At 37.1% G+C, this 24,361-nt stretch overlaps 1 protein-coding gene across 1 annotated transcript; it reads right to left on the reverse strand.

Moving 5' to 3' along the window:
- Window positions 1-15,575: 15,575 nt before the first annotated feature.
- On the reverse strand, window positions 15,576-21,493 carry LOC129270608 (peptidyl-prolyl cis-trans isomerase FKBP14-like). The gene is made up of 4 exons (XM_054907967.2): window positions 20,879-21,493; window positions 19,420-19,586; window positions 18,867-19,003; window positions 15,576-16,199 (listed from the first exon to the last, which is right to left on the reverse strand). The coding sequence occupies exons 1-4, from the start codon at window positions 21,142-21,144 to the stop codon at window positions 16,047-16,049; spliced, it is 723 nt and encodes a 240-aa protein (XP_054763942.2). The 5' UTR covers window positions 21,145-21,493; the 3' UTR covers window positions 15,576-16,046.
- Between the last annotated feature and the right edge of the window lie 2,868 nt (window positions 21,494-24,361).

The raw sequence follows: 24,361 nt of genomic DNA on the forward strand, positions 1-24,361 counted from the left end.
CTAGAGCTCTCAAAAACTTGAATTTTGGGCATATTTTTGTGTATGCCCTCTATTGGTGGAAAGTAATATGGCAAGAAAATTTTCATTTTTTAATCTCTATTTTTAATTAAGAAAAAAATAATTTAAAGAATCAAATTTACTTAAGGGCCAAGTTGTATGACCAATAGGTGTAATGGAAACTGTCAGTGTAAAAAAATCTAGCATTTGTCCCAAAGGAAAAGAGAAAATAAGCTAAACATTGCCACCTTTATTTTGCCACACATGGAGATATAACTGAGAACAAGGTTATATCATAACCTTGTTCATTGAATGAGTGACCGAAAATAGGAAGAGAGAGGTGGCTGCTTACATTGATTATGGAGCGCTAGCTGCTGCTGTGTCATTTGTTTTATTTTTTATTTTTATAGATTGAAAGTGTACCGGTTACGGTAGAGTATGCTGCTCATTTATCAAAGTACAATCAACTCCGTATACGGTACCGTACCGTCAATCAAGAACAGCTAGTGTACGTGTACTGTACAGGGGTGCAGCAGCTCCACAGACAGGGGGAGGGGTGAGAAGGGAGGGGCGTGGATGACCGCATCCCATGATCATTTAAAAAAAAATAGGCGAATTATAGGCTGGGGCTGAATGTATCACGGCACCGAGTCTACGGTGACTAAAATTAAATTGATAAAGATCGAGGAAGGGGGGGGGGGCAAAATGAGAAAGATCGAGAAAGGAGAGATGAAGAAGCCAATTAGAAGATACCGGAGGTGGATAATTGGAAGTTAATTTGGAAGAAAAACAAATCAGGTCACTGGCTGCAGGCCTACAAATAAAAATTCCAATACCGCTTCGATCGCACTCGTATTGCCTGTTTATGAGATTAATACCGTATATGTTCATTGGCGGCGGTGTTTTAAACAAATCAGGTCAAAACTTGGCTCTCTAATTAATATTGTTTGGTTGATAAGCATTTCCCTTTTTCAGGTATCTAAAATTCTCCTCGCGCTTCATGCTGATACGGTTTGTTTGTTTGATTGAATAACATCTCATTCATTAAAACAAAACAAGAAAATGCTTAAAAGTCTAGAGAAAACTCGGGAGCTTAAAAAAGAAAAGTTTTACCCTAACCAATCTTTTACTTGCCCATGCTCTCATTAATACCTTTACCTGCTGAAACCAAACATCGCCATATAACCAGTAGGCCCTACCGGTCTATCTTCCACTTTACTGACTTAGTCAAGAAATTGGAAGGAGGAGAGAGGCAAACAAGTTTTATAGGTAAAACTTTACGCCTAGGTATGTTACAAGGTATGTTGTATGAGGTCTTAGATGGACCTTTTTTTACTTTAAAAATAATCAGCTCGCTTCATTATCATGATTATGGTTTTATATTCCATGTTTTATGAGTTAATTACCTTATCTTGTTAATAGAATACAACTAAAATCTGCTTAAAATTCCGAGTCTTTAGGATCAGGACGTCCCCCTAAAACAGATTTTGATTAGCTATATTTGGAATGGATGATCGGGGAAAATGTTCATTAACCCCCCCCCCCCGCCCAACCCCGTATTAAACAATGGTGGATACACCCATGTATGTATTCAATCGAAATAAATGGCTTGGGGTGGGGGTGCTGAGACCCCTCCGGGAGGCCTCTACCGAAAGATGTCGGTACCGATCACCGACGTCCGAGCAATATTACATATTCAACCGTATAATATCATTGGCCATGATCATGAGTCAAGTTTCGTTAAGAATTGATTGATTGATTGATTGATTCTTTATTTCCATGCAAAAGATAAATCATACAACAGAAAATATATTGACAATATTTCACGGTAAAATAACAATAAACAATCATTGCATGGGAGGGAACAGTCATAAGCACAAAGGCTTGAAAAAGGACGCCCCTCAAGAAAGACTACGGCCCTGAATAAAATCAATGTAAGTCATATTTAACAATAAAAGCAGGGCCAAAAGGAAAACACATCAAGCATGTCAAGAATAAATCAAATGATAATAACACACCAGCCGTGTATCGATTAATATTACTATGTTTAACATAGATACGTCGTACAAAATAATACCAAAAAATACAGTATGTAATATGATGAAACTGATGATAGAACAATATCTTAACTCAAATAAGTGCTAATAAGGGAATGCTTAAACTCAAACTTAAATTTGTTCAATGTAGGTGCACCACGTATTGTTAAAGGTATATCATTCCAGGTATCTGGACCAGTATGTCTTATTGACCTATGGGCTAAGGCGGTTAGCGGGTTTGATAAATGTAAATTTGTTGAGGTTCTCGTGGGATAGTTATGAATAAATGAATTCAAAAAGAACATATGATCAAATGTTATTGGTAATTGGCGCCAGTGAAACCTAAACATAAACAAAGCAATTTGAAATTTATGTATATCATCAATTTTTAAAGTCTTGAAACGGTTAAAGAGGGGACCAGTATTTTCATATTAACCAGCGTCGGCACACAAACGAATAGCTTTCTTTTGAAGTAAAAGAATATGGTGATTTTTTATTTGAATGAGCCCCATACAATATTGCAATAAGTGACATGTGGAAGTAAAATAGAATTATAAATTGAGAGTAATGCTTGGGGAGGTAAATAGTATTTAACTTTAAACATTATACCAATACATCTTGATACAGACGTCAATATTTTAGATACATGGTCATCCCATGTTAAAAACTCATCTAGAATGACACCTAAAATTCTCACATTATTTTTTTGTCCGATAGAAATCCCACTTATCTTTATTTCTTCTGTATAATGATCAGCTATTGTTTTGGAGTTCTTGAAATTAACATAATATGTTTTTTGCAAGTTTAAAGACAATTTATTACTTAGGAACCATGTGGATATTTTGGGCAATTCATTATTCAACATTTCAAAAAGCATTCTTTAATTCGAGTTTGAAGAAATAACTGTTGTGTCATCAGCATAAAGAATATATTGTAATAAGGGTGAAGAATATACTATGTCATTTATATACAGAAGAAATAAAAGCGGGCCCAGAATTGAGCCTTGGGGCACACCACAATTAATATACTGTAAATTAGAACGGACTGAATTTATACATGTAAATTGTTGCCTATTTGAAATATAACTATTAAACCAATTAAGAGTAGTACCTCTTACACCAAAATATTTTAATTTGTAAAGCAATATATTATGATCCAGGGTATCGAACGCTTTACTTAAGTCCATGAAAACACAAATTACATGTTCCTTTTTTGCTAAAAGATAAGAAATTTTATCATAAAGATCAACAAGAGCTAGATCAGCAGAATGAAATTTGCGAAAACTATATTGGGATGGATTTAATAAATTATGTAATGACAAAAATGAAACTAATCTATAAGATATGTATGATCTCAATAAACACTTATTGGGAGCGCGAAGCGCCAGATGAATTTTTGAAACATACACCTAAAAATTATACACTTAAATTCGTGTGGTCATGAAAAAGATTGGTATTTTCTTGAATAAATTATACGAAGCGCTGGATGAAAATTTGGAAAATTGTTGATATTCCGATCTGAAACTTGGCATATATAAGCACTTGTAACTAAACACATGATCATGCATGTATGCGTGCGCAAAGCGCGAGCTGAAACCTGCTGATGTTCAGACCTGCATGGGCATACACTTTTTGTAACGATGAAAAGGATGTTTACCTAAATAGTTATATGCGAGTGCAAAGCTCGAGTTTATTTATTTTTTTTAGATTTAGACCTCAGTAAAACAGGGATATTTTAATCACTGTTTTTCTAATCAAGGATGCGTATCTGTCGGCGCAGAGAGCTCGCAAAGATAGATTTCGCAAAATCACGTCCATCTTATGATAAAAGCGAGTGAATATAATTTGACATTTCGACAAGGATGATGGAACCCAAGGCCAAGCAAGGATACCGTAAGCCTACTCGAAGCAGTTGGACCACAGCCCTGCGTGAATTGACAATTCATCACTTTCCAACAGATTTACAGATTTTCCCAACCCCAAATATATAATTAAGCTGGCACATTCATATGTCACCTCAAGACATCTCCAACCCCGCCTCACCCCAACCCATTCTCTTTCTCTCTTTGTCATTAGTTTTATTTTTGTCTCCATTTTATTTTCCTGTTGTTTCTCTTTCTCTTTTCCCCTCTCTCCCCATTCCCTTTATTTTTCCCGTTTCTCCTTCTTTCTTTAATTCTTTTCCCTTTTCTTTCCTCTTTTTCCTTCGTTTTTTGACGATATCTAGAGAGGGTGTCGCACCTCCACCCCTGCCCCTTATCTACGGCCCTGCTTCTTCCTGACAAAATACACTGGTGCCTACCCCAAGTATACTTGTTTGTGTTTGTATATGTAATAGAGAGGTAAAATAGAATTGGGTGAGGGGGAACTAGTGTTGGATCCGAAATTCTATTAGAGGGGGTCCCTTTGTTTTGTATTTTACTTTTTGTCAACACCTCTGCAATCGAGAAAAATGTTGATGAGATCTTCTCCCCCTATTAGAAAATGCTGGATCCACCCATGACTGTAATTGAGAATAGCGTTGACTAACTTTTTTTCTTCATCCATTTCTCCCTTTTCCCTTTTTTCTAATCGCACCATTTTCTCTCTCTCTGGTTTTTTTTTTTGTTTTGCGTCGCCAATAAGAGACTGCGGACGCTTCGCCCCCTGCATCCACAAAAATACAGCTATTTTCCTTTTTAATTTATTTATTTTCCAGATGAGGAGCAAGGGCCCTTGCGCTCTTAGATTCACAATTTTGGAGGGGGAATAACAAAAAACGCCCTTTCTGTTTTTGCCCTTCCCTTTTCTTCTTCTTCCTCTTATTTCTTACTTTCGCTCTTTACTTCATTTCCCTTCTTTTCCTTCTCCCTTTCCCTGTATGCGTTCATATCTTAATTACTTGGATGGGTAAAGATGACGCTGTTTCGACCAGGGACAAAATCTCCCCCCCCCCCTTCATTCTTTTCTTATGGGGGGTGCAGGTCTATCATCAAAGAGCATCAAGTCACTCTTTGTCACCCTTTCATCAAAGAGCATTGTAAAATTTCGTCATCCTTTCAAAGATTATCAAAAAGTCATGTTTCGTATCCCTTTCGTCAAAGAGCATCGAGTCACTTTTTGTCGCCCTTTCATCATACAGCAAAAAGTCGCCCTTTTCTACAAATCTTCGTCACCCTTTCATAAAAAACATCAATCCTTTTCGTTATCCTTTCATCAAAGAACATCAAGTCACTCTTCGTCTTTCAACAAAGAGTATGAAGTCACCAATCGTCACCCTTTCATCAGAGGGCATCGTAACTTTTAGACACAAGTCACTTTTTGTCTCCCTTTCATCAACGAACATCAAGCCTCTTTTAATCACCCTATCGTCAAGACCATCTAGTTACCTTTCGTCACCATTTCATCAAAGAGTATCAGATGACTCTTCGTCACCCTTTCATCAAAGAGCATCGTAACATTTCGTCATCCTTTCATCAGAGGGCATTAAGTCTCTTTTCGTCACCCTTTCATCAAAAAGCATCGTAACTTTTCATCACCCTTTCATCAAAGAACATCAACACTTTTCTTCATCCTTTCATCAACGAGCATTAAGTCTCTTTCGTCACCCTTTCATCAAAGAATATCAACCCTTTTCGCCATCCTTTCATACAAAAGCATCAAATCGCTCTTCATTACCTTTTCAACAAAAAGCATCAAATCACTTTATGTCACCCTTTCATTAAAGTTCACCAAGTCACTCTTCGTCACCCTTTCATTAAGAGAGCGTCAAGTCACCTTTTGCCTCCCTTTCATCAAAGAGCATCAAGTCGTCCTTCGGCACCTTTTCATCATAGAACATAAGGTCACTCTTCGTCACCGTTTCATCATAGAGCAACAAGTCATCTTTCGTCTACCACTCTTCGTCACCATTTTATCCAAGAACATCAAGTCACCTTTTATCTCCCTTTCATCGAAGAGCATCAAGTTACCCTTCGCATCCTTTTATCAAAGAGCATCAAGTTACTCTTCGTCCCCCTTTCATCAAAGGGCATCAAGTCACCTTCTGCCTCCCTTTCATAAAAAAACATCAAGTAGTCCTTCGGCACCTTTTCATCAAAGAGCATGAGATCCCTCTTCGTCACTCTTGCACCACAGAGCAACAAATCATCTTTCGCCTACCACTCTTCGTCACCCTTTTCATCAAAGAGCTTCGAGTCACTTTTTGTCGCCCTTCCATCAACGAGCATTAAGTCTCTTTTCGTCACCCTTTCATAAAAAAGGATCGTAACTTTTTCACCACCCTTTCATCAAAGAACGTCAACACTTTTCGTCATCCAATCATCAGAGGGCATTAAGTCTCTTTTCGTCACCCTTTCATCAAGAAGCATCGTAACTTTTCATCACCCTTTCATCAAAGAACATCAACACTTTTCGTCATCCTTTCATCAGAGGGCATTAAGTCTCTTTTCGTCACCCTTTCATCAAAAAGCATCGTAACTTTTCATCACCCTTTCATCAAAGAACATCAACACTTTTCGTCATCCTTTCATCAGAGGGCATTAAGTCTCTTTTCGTCACCCTTTCATCAAGAAGCATCGTAACTTTTCATCACCCTTTCATCAAAGAACATCAACACTTTTCGTCATCCTTTCATCAACGAGCATTAAGTCTCTTTCGTCACCCTTTCATCAAAGCATATCAACCCTTTTCGCCATCCTTTCATCAGAGGACATTAAGTCTATTTTCGTCACCCTTTCATCAAAAAGCATCGTAACTTTTCATCACACTTTCATCAAAGAACATCAACACTTTTCGTCATCCTTTCATCAACAAGCATTATGTCTCTTCCGTCACCCTTTCATCAAAGAGCATCGTAACTTTTCGTCACCCTTTCATCAAAGAATATCAACCCTTTTCGCCATCCTTTCATAAAAAAAATCATCAAATCGCTCTTCATTACCTTTTCAACAAAAAGCATCAAATCACTTTATGCCACCCTTTCATTAAAGTTCACCAAGTCACTCTTCGTCACCCTTTCATTAAGAGAGCGTCAAGTCACCTTTTGCCTCCCTTTCATCAAAGAGCATCAAGTCGTCCTTCGGCACCTTTTCATCATAGAACATAAGGTCACTCATCGTCACCGTTTCATCATAGAGCAACAAGTCATCTTTCGTCTACCACTCTTCGTCACCATTTTATCCAAGAGCATCAAGTCACCTTTTATCTCCCTTTCATCGAAGAGCATCAAGTTACCCTTCGCCTCCTTTCATCAAAGAGCATCAAGTTACTCTTCGTCACCCTTTCATCAAAGGGCATCAAGTCACCTTCTGCCTCCCTTTCATAAAAAAACATCAAGTAGTCCTTCGGCACCTTTTCATCAAAGAGCATGAGATCCCTCTTCGTCACTCTTGCACCATAGAGTAACAAATCATCTTTCTCCTACCACTCTTCGTCACCCTTTTCATCAAAGAGCTTCGAGTCACTTTTTGTCGCCCTTCCATCAACGAGCATTAAGTCTCTTTTCGTCACCCTTTCATAAAAAAGGATCGTAACTTTTTCACCACCCTTTCATCAAAGAACGTCAACACTTTTCGTCATCCAATCATCAGAGGGCATTAAGTCTCTTTTCGTCACCCTTTCATCAAGAAGCATCGTAACTTTTCATCACCCTTTCATCAAAGAACATCAACACTTTTCGTCATCCTTTCATCAACGAGCATTATGTCTCTTCCGTCACCCTTTCATCAAAGAGCATCGTAACTTTTCGTCACCCTTTCATCAAAGAATATCAACCCTTTTCGCCATCCTTTCATAAAAAAATCATCAAATCGCTCTTCATTACCTTTTCAACAAAAAGCATCAAATCACTTTATGTCACCCTTTCATTAAAGTTCACCAAGTCACTCTTCGTCACCATTTCATTAAGAGAGCGTCAAGTCACCTTTTGCCTCCCTTTCATCAAAGAGCATCAAGTCGTCCTTCGGCACCTTTTCATCATAGAACATAAGGTCACTCTTCGTCACCGTTTCATCATAGAGCAACAAGTCATCTTTCGTCTACCACTCTTCGTCACCATTTTATCCAAGAACATCAAGTCACCCTTCATCGAAGAGCATCGAGTTACCCTTCGCCTCCTTTCATCAAAGAGCATCAAGTTACTCTTCGTCCCCCTTTCATCAAAGGGCATCAAGTCACCTTCTGCCTCCCTTTCATAAAAAAAACATCAAGTTGTCCTTCGGTACCTTTTCATCAAAGAGCATAAGATCACTCTTCGTCACTCTTGCACCACAGAGCAACAAATCATCTTTCGCCTACCACTCTTCGTCACCCTTTTTATCAAAGAACATCAAGTCACCCTTCGTCGAAGAGCTCCAAATAATTTTTCGTCAACCTTTCATCAAAGAGCATCTTTTGGGGGCAATTTCGAATGAAAATGCCTATAAATGTATAATTTAATGTTTATTCAGCAGATAGAATAATATTCAAATGCAGCCTTTTTTATTGCTTCATAAATTATTTATATTACATCGGTTTAATAATATTGTTTCCTTTATATTCAGGAGAGCTTTAGTGGCACCATATTTGGTATGATGGCAACCATGACCAATGGAGATATTGGTGTACAGAAAATATCGCTACGATAGTTTCAAGAGCTAAATTCATATTTCATTTTGATATATCATTCTCTTTACAGGGTAGACGTGACTAAACCAAACGATGATTATAACAATTCTTATCTACCAAGGGTAGCCACTTCACTCCAGCATATATTGGCAGTATTCCTGGAGAGGGGACCCTGCTTGGATATTTTTAGATTGTTTTTACCCTTAATTATGCTTTTTTCCCCTCTGATAGCCAACTTAGCTTTTATTAGCGGTGTTCCAGCATGCCCTGCTAACATGTGCACAATATGATTTTATTCTAATTCTTTCATTTTCAAAAGGAGAGTTGATGATAAAAGACAGGATAGTCAAAATTTCAAAATATATTTTTCGGTTGTATAATTGGTTAATTTATCAGCTGTAATTCGCGTGCATATTCGTTTCTCACAATTTCTGATACATTCTATTTTCAGGCTTGATGAGTATTAAAACGCATAATATTGACAATGACTCATATTAACCCGTTCACCACAAGATTAAAAAATCCCCATAGACTTTGTACAGGGCCTATCCTTTTCCCGTAGGCAACGGGTTATAATCAATTAGTAGCCACTCAGGGCCTTTATTTTATTAATTCAAGTGGCCCTAACAAACTTTCAATTGCCCAATTTAGCAACTTTGACTTTATGGTGGCTATCCAGTGAGTGGCACTGCATCATATAAAGGCAGACGTCCCGTTTAAAAATTACTGTTCCTTTTATGTGGATTTCCATAGCATGTTATATTGTAACATTTAATCATTGTCTGTCAGGCTGGATGCGTTTTAAACATATCGACAATGTATCTTAGTTAATACCCAGGATAGCGACTTCAGCTTTTATTTGCTGTCTTTCAACAGGCCCTGGTTAACATGAAGTTTTTATTGCAGGTAATACTGATTCTTAACGGGAAAAGGAAAAAAGGGAGGGAGTAAAAAAGGGAAAGGGGAAGGAAAGGGGAAAAGTAAAGGAGGAAAAGGAAAGGGAAAGTGAAAAGAAAACGATGATTTTTTTTAATGGAAAAGGAAGGAAAGCGGGAAAAAAAACGAAAGAAGAACATTTGCTTGATTGCATTTATTCTTTTTCATTCCAAAATTTAACAAAAGTTACAATGTATAGCAAAACACAAAAATATAATATACAGAAATGAAAAATTTGAGAAAGAATAAATCATTCCGAAATAGGCCTATGTAATGCAATAGTACGATGGGAAATAAATTAAAATAAGACACAGTGGCAAACAATAACGGGAAACGAAGGTAGAATGGAATTAGTCAAAAACTAAATTGGACAACAAAAAGGGGAAAAAAAATAACTTAATAACACGACCGGGCTTCCGAGGATTGAAAAAATAAAAAACGGGAAGAAAGACGGACAGCATACAATACTGTGCTATAAGCTTGCTAAATTTTATGCAAATAAGCTATCGGGGCTTGTCCCAGACCCCATGCAGTAGGGGCTCTTCATCTATAACCTTCAAATGGCTCTATAACGCCCCCCCCCCCCCCTGTAGGGACCCTTCCTACATTAAGCTTTACGTTCAATCACTGGCGTGCAGGCGCGGGAGGGGGGGTTGGTTCCACACCCAAGAGGAAATAAAAGAAATTATAGGAGACAACATAAAATGAATGGAAGCAATAAAATGTATTATTTTGCTGAATGTAAAGGAAAAATCTATCACATTATTAGACTTTAATTTCAATAGGCATTTTTTTCCCAGCTCGCTTTGCTCGCTGGCGACTTTTTACAAATTGTCCAACATTGCTATGTTTTGCCCCCTCAAAACCATTGGTTCATTACGCAACTGGGTTGAATAAAATTAATGTGTTGTGAAAAAGCTATATCCTATATATACCCGAGATTTGATTAAAAATAGCTGCAATCTGCGAGATTTAAATGGCTTTGATATCAAAAAGTTCCGGGGGCTTCGCCCCGGACCCCGACCGCATAGCACTGCCGTATATGACTATGGAAGGTTTGGGCCATGGCCCCAAAAAGTTCTACAAACAAGAACAACAAAAAAAGGAGGAAAGAAAAGCAAAGGAAAAGTGTAGGATATGATTTATTTACTGAATGTAATGTAAAAAAATATCTCTCAGTTAGATTCTCATGAAGAGGTGATTTTTTTTTCTCGCTATAGGGTTAGACTTATATCAAGCAGCTTTTTAGCACATACGCCATACTGCGCCCCTCTTTTTTGTACTCTTCACGCTACTGCCGCAAAGAATCCTGTTCACAGTGGGGTACAGACCACAAAAAAGGGAATGGAAAGAGAGAAGAGTGAAATATATTATTTTCTGGATATCATGTAAAAATCTTTCTCAAAATTGGATTTTTGTATTAAAAATGTCAACATTTTGGCTCGCTCGCAACATTTTTTAAAGAAAAATTCTGCCCGATACGCAATATCTGACCCTCTCAAAATTGTCGCCTCATCACACCATTACGCCTGTTCATACCATGATATGACCGGGAAATGTTTGGCTCTTGCCCCTCCCCCTGGCCACCGACCCCTGTTACACCGCTGACTCCAGCTAGTAGCGGACGTACAACCGAGCTCTGCTTAATGTTTGTCCAGAGGACCCATTTCAGTATTTTTATTGACGGTCGACATCCAATGGTCCTCCTAATGACTAATGTGTTTTATTATTTGTTGTAATAGCTTTTATTTAACCAGTGTAACAAATTTGACAATTTAGGCGGCAACCCAGTGACACTGCAACATTTAAGGCAGAGGTCTCATTTTAGAATTCAACTTTTTGTAGTATTATGTGGATTTCCACAGCCTGTAACTTTTGACCATTCTCTTTTTAGACTGGATGCGTCTTGAACGTTATATCGATGCCTGTCATTTGCCAAGCATAGACATTTTCGCTTTTATTGGCTGTCATTTTCATGAAGTTTTTATTCTGTTATTAAAAAGTGACTCTTTATTTCAGGTAGCCACTTCGGTCGGATTTTTATGACGATCTCCATGCTGTATTGCTAACAGAATTAAAATATTTTTCAGTATTAATTATAACCCTTAATTCGCCCTTTCGGGTCTTACCGGTTGTCTTCTAATATTTTTCCTTTTCATTTTTAAAAGTAGTTCATAAGAATACAGAAGTACCAATATCGATACCGTACAATGCGACATATATATTCTTTTCTTTTGAAATGTAAAGATATCCTAGATGATTGTTTAATATTGCATTTGTTTTAAACTTGTTACGTCAAAATATCTCTTTCAGGGCTGGAGGACGTAGTTTTAACGCAATATTATAAACCCCATAATTTGTTTATTTGTTTATTTCATTTATTCCACTTTTAAAACAAATAACATATAGACATAACAAATGTATTCATAAACATAGTGTATCAATATCAAATTAACTATCTCACATAAGTATTTAGCACAAGGTACTCTACAGAATGTCATGAAAGTGAGCGGCCTAAATAAAAAGCAGAGCTTGTAGAAATTAGGCTCCCATAATTGCAGCATTCCAAACAGGCCCAATGATTTATTGATACATATTTATTTTCTATTTGATGCAGGTGAAAACATTATTGTTTACTACCGAACTTTCAGCAAACCCTCCATATACAATCTTATTTATGAATGTTCTTATCTACCCAGGAACCTTTATCGGTCTTACGGTAGATTCTGCTAAACATCATTGACATTGTGGTATTATATTGTATTCATAATGACTGTATAATTGTATGAATTTGATGCATTTTTAAACTTGAATACAAAAAAAATCCAGGGTAGTCACGAAGGCATTCATTCGCTGTGTTCCAGCAGGCCTTAATCGCTGAACATGATTTTTAATTTCCCATGATAATGAATTGTATACCTAGGGAAATCACTCTGTTTCTTTATTAATTCAGGGTTGTCATTTTGGTATTTATTTGCAGACTTCTAGCAGGCCTTCATTGCTGCCGGAACATGAAATAATCATATTTCCCGTAATGACTTTCATTCATCTAGAGAAATCTCTCCTGCTTTACCTGTAGTCAACCCACGCAGCTGATCCTACTACACATAACAGTGATAACATGTACGTTATGATTATCCCTTATCTTTATTTTACCCAGGGAGTCAGGTCTTCCAGATGGCGTCGTTTAACTCAGTTTTATTTTCAACTTTAACGATTCTTTACTCATTTCAGCTTTTTGTCTGTTTCCTACCAAGCTGTGCTTTCACTATATCAGACATATTGGTGGTTGTTCTAATTATTTTAAATAGAATAATGTGAATAATAGAATAACGTACTGTTTTGACTTTCATTTCGTTTTGATGATTGATCATTCTTCTGCATGCTACTGTTCATTTTATTTGTTTATTTATTTTACAGAAATTCTGTGACATGAAGGAGAGCATCATTGGTTAACTATATTGCCTGATTGAATATTGTAATTGAAATCATTTACCCCCCCCCTCCCTCTCCTAAGTAGGCATATGTATTCACCCCAGCTACTCTTCACCTGCTGTGACTTGGTCTTGTATCTCCGGTCATCACCATTCCACATTCTGTTTGAGTGTAAGCGAATATAAACGGTTCGTGGAAGTCCGCGAGAATATTTTCATGATTAACCAACATTTCCTGCAAAGACAATCTTCATGACCCTGAACAAAATCACGAACAGAATCTTTCTGACACAATATTATTTCTATGGCACAAGATTTATTAACTATATTCAACATTCCAGTACATTTCGAGAAGGAAGATAAAACCTTAAGTATTGATTGCACAGGCCCAGTATATAACGTATAATGCCGAATAACCCATTATGTTTTTGCAATAATCGCTAATTCCAGCATAAGCATTTCCAATTAATGTTCTCCCTATAGGATAGTGTCAATTGTGCTATTGCCAACCCGGATTGCTAACCACCCGCTTCAAACCGCTCCGCAGAGAGGAGTCCACCGATGATGTAAACACCGAAATCCAAAAATGGCGGATAGAGTGAAATCTATTCTGTCAGTGTGCGGTGATATTATGATTTGTTGGTCACTCGATTGGGAGAGAAGAGACGACCCTCTACCATAGGCTGCTCTACAAAATTCGAAATTCGGGAGGAGGGGCACATCTCCTTAATCCCCGGGACCACAGCTGATCTAGAACTTGTAATAATAGTTTCAAACTTGATATCCTCAAGTCGAACAGTCAAGGCATAAATAATTTCGAAATTTAATTACATGCATCTTTTTCTTTTACTAGAGAATAAAATTTACTCCATATCGTCTCCCAACGTGAGGCGTCACACATGAAAAAGTGCTATTCATATTCCCAAAGTATGGTTTTGAAAACTGCGGACCTTTTTTCCATTAGACGACATGTGGCGACATCCTGTGAAAATGGGGCAATTTCGACGCTGATCAACATACATGGTAGGGGGGGGGGTACTTAGATTTGGTTTGGACGGGGTTGTGCGGCTAAGGTTCAAAACCCATACCCCGGGGGGCCACTTACATTGACGAGTGGATACCATGCGCGACCAAAAAAAAACGTAATAAGGCACGTTACGTGCGTAACGTAATAAGGGTGTCAAAAACACTAAAATAATGAAAAAAGGGTATATATTTTGGCTAGGAAAGCTACGTGTTTACGGATCAAATTTGCGAGGGTGTAAAAATTAAGACTAATATGTTTTTAAAGGATTTGCTTTTTGCCCCAAGAGTCAACACTACGTGTGTAGAGTACGGTTTTGCGCGAGATGTGCATGGAGATGGGGCTGTACTAAACACAATCAGGTAAAGGTATAACCGACGACATTGACACAACAATAAAAATATCGTTGTACTTGTTTAGGGGGTCAATTCAGAGAATACTTGCCAAGAGTATCATTTTGTTTCCAATACTTGTTAAGGGTAAGGTTTCACACGCCAATACTTGTAAAGGGGTGCATTTTCAGAATATGCAAAATACATGTTTAGGGTACTTTTCGAGGCCCAATGGTCGCGCATGGTATCCACTCGTCAATGGAAGTGCCCCCCCCCCCCGGACCCATACCCATATTTACGGGTCATTTTGGCTAAAAAGGTACCCATTATTAGGGATGTATTACAGGGGCGGATCCAGAATTTTCCAAAAGGGGGTCACATTTTTCCCTGAAAAATTTGACAAGCAAGCAAAAAAAAAAAAGAAGAAAAAAAAACCAAGTTATAACCCAAAATTTAAGGTCATTTCGTATTTGCACCTTAATCATTGGAGGAGAATATGGACCCATGTTTAAGGCCAGTATCTAAAAATTGGGGCCATGTTTAGGGATTTTCCAGCATAAAACCATACCCCATGTTTAGAGATTTCTTCCAAAAAAGCGACCCATTCCAGCGGCACATCCCCGTATGCCTTATTTCGTGAGTACCCCACCCCCGGGGTTTTATTACCAAGGATGCAGATCAGTAGGTAGTACGAAAACTGACACAGAGGGAGCCTTCCATGAAATGACTTGTCGGGCGATCTATCTGACAAAGAGTGATTTGAGCAACTTGATCACAGTTATACAGAAGGCTAGGATTCTCAGCCAATCGGAATCAAGGAAATTGTCAGGTTACAAGTGTTGAAACGCTCCCCTAGCGTTCTTTTACATGATGTTATGATGGTAACACAGGGACAGGGAAGGGGTAAACCAAAATCCAATAACAACGACAAAACTATAAAGAACTAAAATAACAAATCTTTTTCTAGTACTTGGAAATCGCAATGGATAAATAAACCCTGTCCAAGGGCATATCCTCTCTAAAAAGCATCTCACTTAATTTGAACTATTCTCCGAGTACAATGACTCACGATGCTTTTGCTATTGTGTTACTAAAATAATCTGAATAGATTTAGCAATTCCGGAATTTTGGAAAGGTGAACAATGATAATTTCTCAAATTATTATTATTATTATTTCTACTATATTATCATTATTTATCATTATTTATTATTATTTATTATTATTTTTATTTCATCATCATCATCATTATTCTTATTATTTATCATCATCATTATTAGGTACATTATTTAAAAAAATCACCTTGGTAGCTATATTTCAGTGTTTTATTTCCTGTTATAAGAATTAAAATAGTAATTTTCCCTCTATAAATGAATTTCCAGAAATAAACTTGACACTAATATTCTTAGCTACCATCACCATTATCAAAATTTCTTGATGGTGAAATTAACTTCTTAATCGTATCGCCATGTTTCTTTGTTATCACGATATTTTTTTCTTCTCTGCTGAGGCATACTGTTGTAAAGATTAGGGGGAACTGAAATTTCAGGGGAGTGTTTCATGAAACTAATAGTCAGTGATATTCAATGACAAACCAGCTCACAGCCAATCAGATGCGATGATTTCAGTAGATTATAACAAATAGTCGATGCGAATCACCGACTCCATGTTTCATGAAACGCTCGCCAGATCTGAGCTGAGCACCTTAAAGCTCGTCGTGTTTTGGTCCTGAAAACTCTTTCCAAGTTAGAATTCCGTCCTTATTACGATCGTCTTTATCGATGACCTCTTGAGCGAGTTTGTCAACAAGGGGTCCATCCGGTCCAAATGTGCCGTCCTTAAGCAAATAAACTTTCAACTGTCGAATAAAAGGTGAGATTATTAATAATAAAAGCATTTATTCATCGCAACAGAACTGGTGACCGTCTGTAAGCTATAATTGCTTAAAATGCAACATCGTCAAAAACTGCATCATTATTCGTTTTCATCCATGAGGAATATTCAGGTAATAGATTTTTAGTATTTACAAGATAATTAATTTAGTCTTTCTCTACAGACGAGCTTTCCGTAAATTGGGTTGGCCATGGAAATTTTCAATTATGTCCCAATGTTAAAAAAAGAAATATTCATAACAAATATATAAAATAAATTGCAGTTATTGGCTCTTCCAATCATGTGTTTCTGAGTATAGCATCACAGTTATCCTACTACGATATAAACCCTCCTCCGCTCTCCAATGTAAGCTAAGAAGTATTGAAGTCAAGCATCTTTCCAATTATTATTATCGTAACAATAACAATTAAAATCATCATTATTATCTTCATCGATCATCAATAAAACATTGTCAATACTATAATCATTATGGTACTCTTGTGTTTTTATTATATCCATTTATAAAATGGTTATGATATATCCTAAACAAAATGATTGAACAGGGGCGGCGGAACCGGGGTGCACCTGCCCCCCCCCCCGGCATTCCCCTTATGAAAAATGCCCTCTTTTCAAAATGGAAAGTGCCCTATTTCAAAATGAAATGTGCTCTTTTTCATCATGAAATACGCTTTTTGAAGTAAAGCATAATACATTTTAGGTTAGAAAATCACGTTTTTTGCCAGCGCTTCGCGCATCAATTATTGTTTAGTAAGATACTCATTTTGTTCTTGGTTATTCTTGGTTACAAAAAGTGCTTAGAATGTCTAGTTTTCAGGTCGGAATATCAAAAATTTTCATTCGATTGGTGAGATATGTATCCTATTCATCAGTCACTTTAATACTTTAATTTAATTAATACAAAACACACAACTGCTTCACGCAGATGATAATCCCATGGTGAAAATATCCGTTTGCACCAATATGCCCATTTCGACATATAAGTGCCCTTTTTTAGTTTTGCCCCTCCCCCCTCCCAAACGGAATTTCGTTCCGCCGTCCCTGTGATTGAATGAAATAAATCACGTAACTAGTCATTTATTTTATTTTAGCTACCTGGCAAATTTGCTTTATGACTGCTACTGACCGGTCGTGGTTTTGAGATAAGGGAGGTTTATGAAATAACAATTAGGGCCAACATCATTAGTTACACTATACTCACATTTTATAAAACACATGATCATAGAAAATATATACATCAATTTACTCGGGCTTTAGAATAGATAACCAGAGGTGTTACCTTTAAAAACAATCAAAACGGCGGTACAGGGTGTTCATAAAAAAGTGACTGAAGTTCAAAGGTCAGCAATATTAACAAAATACATGATTTGTTGTGATTTTTATACTACAATATACAAAGAAACCTGATCAGCTTTATTTTGGCACCTTGTTTGCGTCACCGTTGTCAGGGATATCACAGAGGTAGGGTCCTTCCAATGTGAAGGATACAGAACCTACTTGTTTTTCCCAGGTTTTGGGTTGTGAAGGATAAAACCATCTTTTCTGTAAGTTTTGATTCCATTGTCTTTCATGAACACTAATAGTTACACGAAAATGCTTCAACGTTTCCACAGTATATCCTCTATCGACGCTGTATGCCTTGCACTACTCTTCTAAACATTGCTGGATTATGAAGTGAAAGCGCAGTGGTGTAGCGGTTTTGACTCTCGTCTTGTAATCAGAGAGGGTCTTATGTTCGAATCCCACCATGCCCTAGAGTCCTTTGGCAAGGCGTTCGAATCCGCACTTTGCCATTCTCACCTAGGTGCTAATTGGGAATAGAAACAAACGTCATAGTGGTTGGTTTACAGGCCCTACCTCAGTCACATTTGATCTACGGCGGCCGTACGACGAGGCGAAAACAGCCGTTTTCACTTTTTTTTGTAATCGCTTCATATGGGTGGTTATAGACGGCCGTTTTCGACTCGCCGTATATAGTTCAAATGTGACTGAACAAGTTAGGATGCTAAAACGAGTATGAATCCAGGGAACGGGTATATAATAATTGTGAAGCGCTTTGAGCAGTCGCAGATTGATAGAGCGCTATAATAAAGCAAATTATTATTATGTAGGCGCGGCAAGAGAAGAAGAATATCTATCTCTTGCTGAACGTAATGCCTTCAAATCATAAAGGATGTGTTCAACCAAAATTGCTGCTAGACACTAGTTACCATGGTTACTATATAACTTTACATCTACTCGCATGAAGATGGCAGAAGTGATAAAATTTCAATAAAATTAGCTGTGAAAAACTGATGAAACCAAAAACTTACACCAAAGTTGGTTTCGTGCACGTACATTAAACCAATTCTTGAAAAAAAAATTTGTACCTAGGTTCGCCTTCAAAGGTTCATAACTCTGTGACACATTACAATTGTGACGCAAGCACGGTTTAAAATTAAAGTCGATGAGTTCCTCAATTATGTAAAATAGAAATCACATGAGTAATTGATGTATTCTTGATATAGCTGACCTGTGAACTTCGGTTACCTTATTTTTAGAAACACCCTGTATCATACCCGGGTGTGTTGGAACTTTCCAAATGTACCTGCATCTTGCGTATAATTCTAATCATGGACCTACTATTGTTATTTACCTCATCATGAGATAGTTGACCATTGGCATTGACATCGTAAACCTTGAACATATTTGGTAATCCTTTGACGTAGTTAGGACCCATCTCCATCAGCTCAACCTCAAAGATCAACTTCTTCCCACGCGGGATCACACCATCTGATCGAATAGGATAAAGAAAAAAACCATATAGATAGATAGATAGATTGGTGATAGATAGATAGACATATAGATAGGTAGGTAGGTAGAGGGAGGTTGGTAGATAGAAAGATGATTAGATGGTTAGATTTTACGGACATAACCGAAGGCCTGAGGCTCTCGAAACTGCAAGTTTTGTTATGTGCTATATAGTCTTTGCGTGACCCACTTGCTAATCAAAGTTTCAATCAGGGTACTTGCTATTTTAGAGGGAGTTTGGGAGAGAGAGAGGGGGGCTGTGAAGAGGGATCGAGGGGTCAGTGAGTGGGGGATAGACAGTGAGATAGAGAGGGGGGAGATGGTGAAGCTAGGGAGAGATCGAGAAATCGGGGGGCATCAACCTGCCCCTGAGGCGAGATACGCCAATTGTGAATTACCTTCGGGATCGAACACGTTTCGTCCGTTTTTCACCATGTCTGGTTCGACAACGATCCTCCTGATTTCACCCTTGCACATGCCTATGATACCGAGTTCGAGTCCCTTGATGCTCTCACCGACTCCCATCGGAAACGATGTCCAGTCATCCTTCACGTTACCCTCACGACTATTAAGACAGAAAGCATTCAAAAGAAAGATATGATTTCTCTTGCCAAAATCCTTGCTTTGTTTTATTGTGGATATACAGTATGTACTTGAACGGGAACTCCGGGCTGAAAGTAATTACATCTAAATGAGTAGAGTAACATTTCAAAATGCTGAAAATTTCATCAAAATCTTTCACAAAATAACTAAGTTATTGCATTTTAAAGTTTAGTAATATTTTGTGAAAACAGTTATATGCACATCGTCATGAATATTCATTAGGTAGGCTGATGATGTCGCATCCTCATTTTCACTTTTGTTATGTTAATACATGACATCTTGATGATTTCAGTTTTCATAATGTGAGAATGGTATATCTCCCTCATGATAAATAAGTTGCAGGAATTAATATCTAATGCATTAAATCAATTACTCCAATTTATTCAATTTTGGAGGAGAACATTGAATAAAACATAAATTCATTTGATTAAATACAAAAGAACAAGTGGAGATCCTGTCGGTTTGCTCATATATATTCATAAAGCATGCACAGAACTGTCTCACCGAAATAGAGCAAACCTTTAAAATGTTTAACTCAGTGTTATTCCTTGACCAATTTGGATCAAATTTTCAGTGTTTTGTTCGTCTGATTTTTTGTTTATATATTTAAATTATAATGTTTTTACTCTGGGGAACCCCATTCTAATCTGTTTTTTTTTAACAAAATGTGGAAATGGTGGACATTAAATGATCAATTGGTATTAGACGAAGTGGTGATTGAACTGATTGTCAAAAAGATAATTCTGATATTGGTATTGCCATCCTGGCATAAGTGTGAATTGGACCTGTCGGGTTTAGACAAAGCGAATTTAAACTATTGCATATAAAGCTCAAACCTCAATAACCTTTAATTTATTTGATCGATCTTTGCCCTCATCAATAATTATTGCCGCAAAACATTCCCGATATTTACTCCACGCAATATAGGCCTATACAAACACAATGCTTTCATAATAACATAGTGTATTGTAATATATGCTAAATGTATGTATATTCATGGAGATATACTAGCCATGCTAAGACGACATTTATTTTCGTATTCAGGAAATGATTCTATTAAAGGATAAAACTCAAGGTTCGCGTGATTTCTATTCAGTTTCGATCACTGGAAAAGAATATAATCCTACATGCATCATGGGCGTATAATACAAAATATACAGTACTTATAAAAGTGTTCAGCAACAGTAATGATTTTATATATTTTTCTTACTGGAACATCATCCGTCAAAATTCAAAATTATCAATCTGTCTGACCTGTCGTAAAATACGGAGCCGTCTGATTCCAGTTTTCCAACAAAATGAATCCCGGCGCTGTCATCGTTAGACAGTCTCTTCTTACAATTCTCGACTTCCTTGATGTTCTCCCATTCGATCTCGGGAGGGGGCATAGCCGCGACGTCATCTTTCTTGTCATCATCGCCCTCGTCCTCAACTTCAATTTCTACATCGTCGTCAGTGAAGACGGGAATTGCCAGGCACATTAGCATGAAACCAACTATGAACAATTGTCTGTACTCCATATTTGTGTGACTGTAGTTATGTAAACCGCGCTGAAACTATATAGTCTTTTAAACGTCGAATCGAAAACTGGAGGAAGGCCTTTTTTTCGCTTCACAGCAAATAATACTCGTGATACCTGGTAGCTTGAGTCTTGAAAATAAATCATCAACTCGCCAAGAAGATATGATACTTTATGGAAAAATATGCCACGTGTATTAAAGGAGGGTCCAGGTCAAAGCAACGTGGCTTTGTTCTACTCATGATGAAATTGTTAGTTTTAAAAGCCAAACAGAAGATAAGAGAATAGGTACTCTGTTTATTCAAGCTGTAATTATTCCCACGATGTGTATCATTAATAGTATCAGGTATGAACAAAGGCCATGTCGATGTCTAAGTCTATTCATGTTAATAGCTCTATGGTCTATTGAAGGAAAAGTCTACCCTTCGCATTAAAAGAGGGTTTTAAGAGATACGTATCAATAACAGTTTTATCAAATTCAACGATAGGATAAGTATTGCTCGTAAAAAACACAATCGTATACAAGTGACATACTCGACTGAACTGCGCTTTTATCCTGCATGAATTTCATAAATTAATAATTTTCAATAGTTTGCAGGCGAAATTCTAGGGGGGGGGGGTGGGACTGAAGCTCAAGAAATTCGCTCACCCCCCCCCCCCCTCCAAAAAGAAAAAATTCGACCACAAAGGAAAAAAAGATTGTTGAATCTATTATGTTTTGAATAATGCATTCCATTCACGTCATAAATGCTCTAAAATTAATGCTTTTACTATTCAAATTCGAAAAAATTCCCAAAATAACAAATCAATTTGTCTATTTTTTGTCAGAAGCGCTCTGAATTTTGTCATTCTTCAAGATCTTTTTTTTTTTCCTTTTTTTTATTGGTCGTGAAACTTTTTGGGTAAATTTTATTCATTTATTTATTGGGGGGGGGGGGGTAATTCTTAAGACTGCAGTTTTAAGTATGCGAAGAGCTCAATAGCAAAAGGGGTTAGATCCATTTTCATCAAATTTGATTTTTTTTTTGTCTCAATGTATAGACTTTTGGTAGCTCTATAAGATGATACCAAAGAAAATTTGAATTTCCCATTAAAAAGTGAACAAAAATGACTAAGAAAAATCACTTTTTTCAAAAGGGGTTAGATCCATTTCAGTTTGTTCGCAAAAGGGGTTAGATCCACAAAGGATTTTTTTAAAGAATACTTAAAAACATATGAAGACAGGTAGATTTCTTTTATACCCAATTTTATGTTCACGTGGTAGGGTATCATGAAAAATTTAGTTTCGCATAAGAATATTGCAATATGGGAGAATAAATATAAAGATTTTCCAGGAGTGGATCTAACCCATTTTGCAAACAAACTCTTCTGACATGTCTGAAGAGCTCATTTGTCAATAGGGGTTAGATCCATTTTTTCATAAATTTGTTATTGTTTTGTATCAAAACCTTTAGAATTTTAGTCGCTCTGATGATGCCAAAGAAAATTTTGAAATTCCCATGAAATCGTGAACAAAAGGGATTGGATCCATTTCAGTTTGCCTGCAAACGGGGTTAGATACTTACAATGGTAATTTTTTTTTGGAAAAAAAAAAAAAAAATGAAGACAGGTAGATTTCTTTTATACCCAATTTTATGTATACACGGCAGGGTAGTACATCTTGACAATTTAGTTTCTCATAAGAATAATGCAATATGGGAGAATAAAAATGATTTTTCTCGGAATGGTCCAAAGAGGATCTAACCCCTTTTGCAACCAAACTCTTCATGTATAGCTTTACCCAGGTGGTGTGAATGAATACCCGGTATACTAGGAAGAAATTCATATAAAACTGTATAGGAACTCATTGTGCACCCTGGTGTGCACCTAACAAGGTGGATACGTGTGCTATACAAATCCTTTATTATTTGTTTATTATTATTATCATCTAATCTTCTTTTATTGTAATCATTTATGCTTGGATATGGAATCAATAAAATAAACTTGAATCTTAAAAATGTGGACCCACGCTCTCATCATTCCCTTTAGTGCCACTTCGTTAATAATACAACTTTATAAATTCTTTTTCTAGAGTGTGGATCCTGTTTTTTGCGTTGTTATATTTTCTATTATTTGTAATTTTGGGGGTTTATTAATCAAAATGATTGCACTGAATTTCATTCCTTATTTTTATGTTCCACGCCCTTTCACTGTAAGAAATAATTTCAAGATTTGTTATTTATTATAGATATCAAAACTGACCGACTGGACTAATGAAATTTGCGAAAGAAAAGTGGGCCTAATACAGAAGGGATGTGCAAAATAATTGACCTTCTCTTCTCTCCAATTCCTCAGATTGAAAATCAGGGGTGGGGTCCAATCCAAAACTAGATTGAAGAAAAGATTGAATTCTAAATCTATAAGATTGAAATTTTTAATCTAATTTTGTATTGGTCCCTCAAAGATGTACGTACTCTCTTCGTTCTGCAGCTGCTACTTCCTATGTCATTCCAAAATCCAGAACACAGGCCGGCTTCAACTCTTTTCAATCTCTTGCCCCCCGTCTTTGGAACAAACTCCCTCCTTCTCTCCGAAACATCTCTTCTCTTGACCTCTTCAAAAATATCTTAAAACACATCTTTGAAGCCATAAACCTTAACTTGTTTTAGGCCATGCATTAACAGCGCTTTGTACCCTCTGGAAAAGCGCTCTAAGTCCAATTATTATTATTTTTATTATTATTAGTAGTAGTAGTAGTAGTTGTAGTAGTAGTAGTAGTAGTATAGTAGTGGTAGTAGTAGTAGTAGTAGTAGTAGTAGTAGTAGTAGTAGTAGTAGTAGTAGTAGTAGTAGTAGTAGTAGTGGTAGTAGTAGTAGTAGTAGTAGTAGTAGTAGTAGTAGTAGTAGTAGTAGTAGTAGTAGTAAGATAATCAAAACACACCTTGTGCAGAGAAATGTCCTCCAGAACAGCTGGATCCTCAGTCGAGGTCCTCCTGCCAGCCATTTCGGCCCATTATCCTCGATATGGCTATGTGGCAGGAGGCGGGCCAGCAGCATCAAGACAAGATGCCACCTCCAGCTGCTTGTTTGGTAAGTTGGCTTTATATTTATTCCAAATCCAGGCCGAGGACCTTGTGGCGATCTCCATTAGGTCCAAAGCCAGCTTCCTTCTGTTGGTTGTCCCCATTCTTGAGAGGAAGAAATGGAGAGACTTTGTCGCATAACCTCTGCAACCAATCT

Source organism: Lytechinus pictus, chromosome 10, assembly GCF_037042905.1.
Source record: "Lytechinus pictus isolate F3 Inbred chromosome 10, Lp3.0, whole genome shotgun sequence".
Classification (NCBI taxonomy): Eukaryota; Metazoa; Echinodermata; class Echinoidea; order Temnopleuroida; family Toxopneustidae; genus Lytechinus; species Lytechinus pictus.

Bases quoted from the DNA above. Each gene is read 5' to 3' on its own strand.
- LOC129270608 (XM_054907967.2), bottom strand. From the start codon at position 21,144: ATGGAGTACAGACAATTGTTCATAGTTGGTTTCATGCTAATGTGCCTG. The intron at 19,587-20,878 runs GTCAGACAGATT...CTGTCTTAATAG, and splicing joins GGCTCCGTATTTTACGACAG to TCGTGAGGGTAACGTGAAGG. The intron at 19,004-19,419 runs GTAATTCACAAT...CTATTCGATCAG, and splicing joins AAACGTGTTCGATCCCGAAG to ATGGTGTGATCCCGCGTGGG.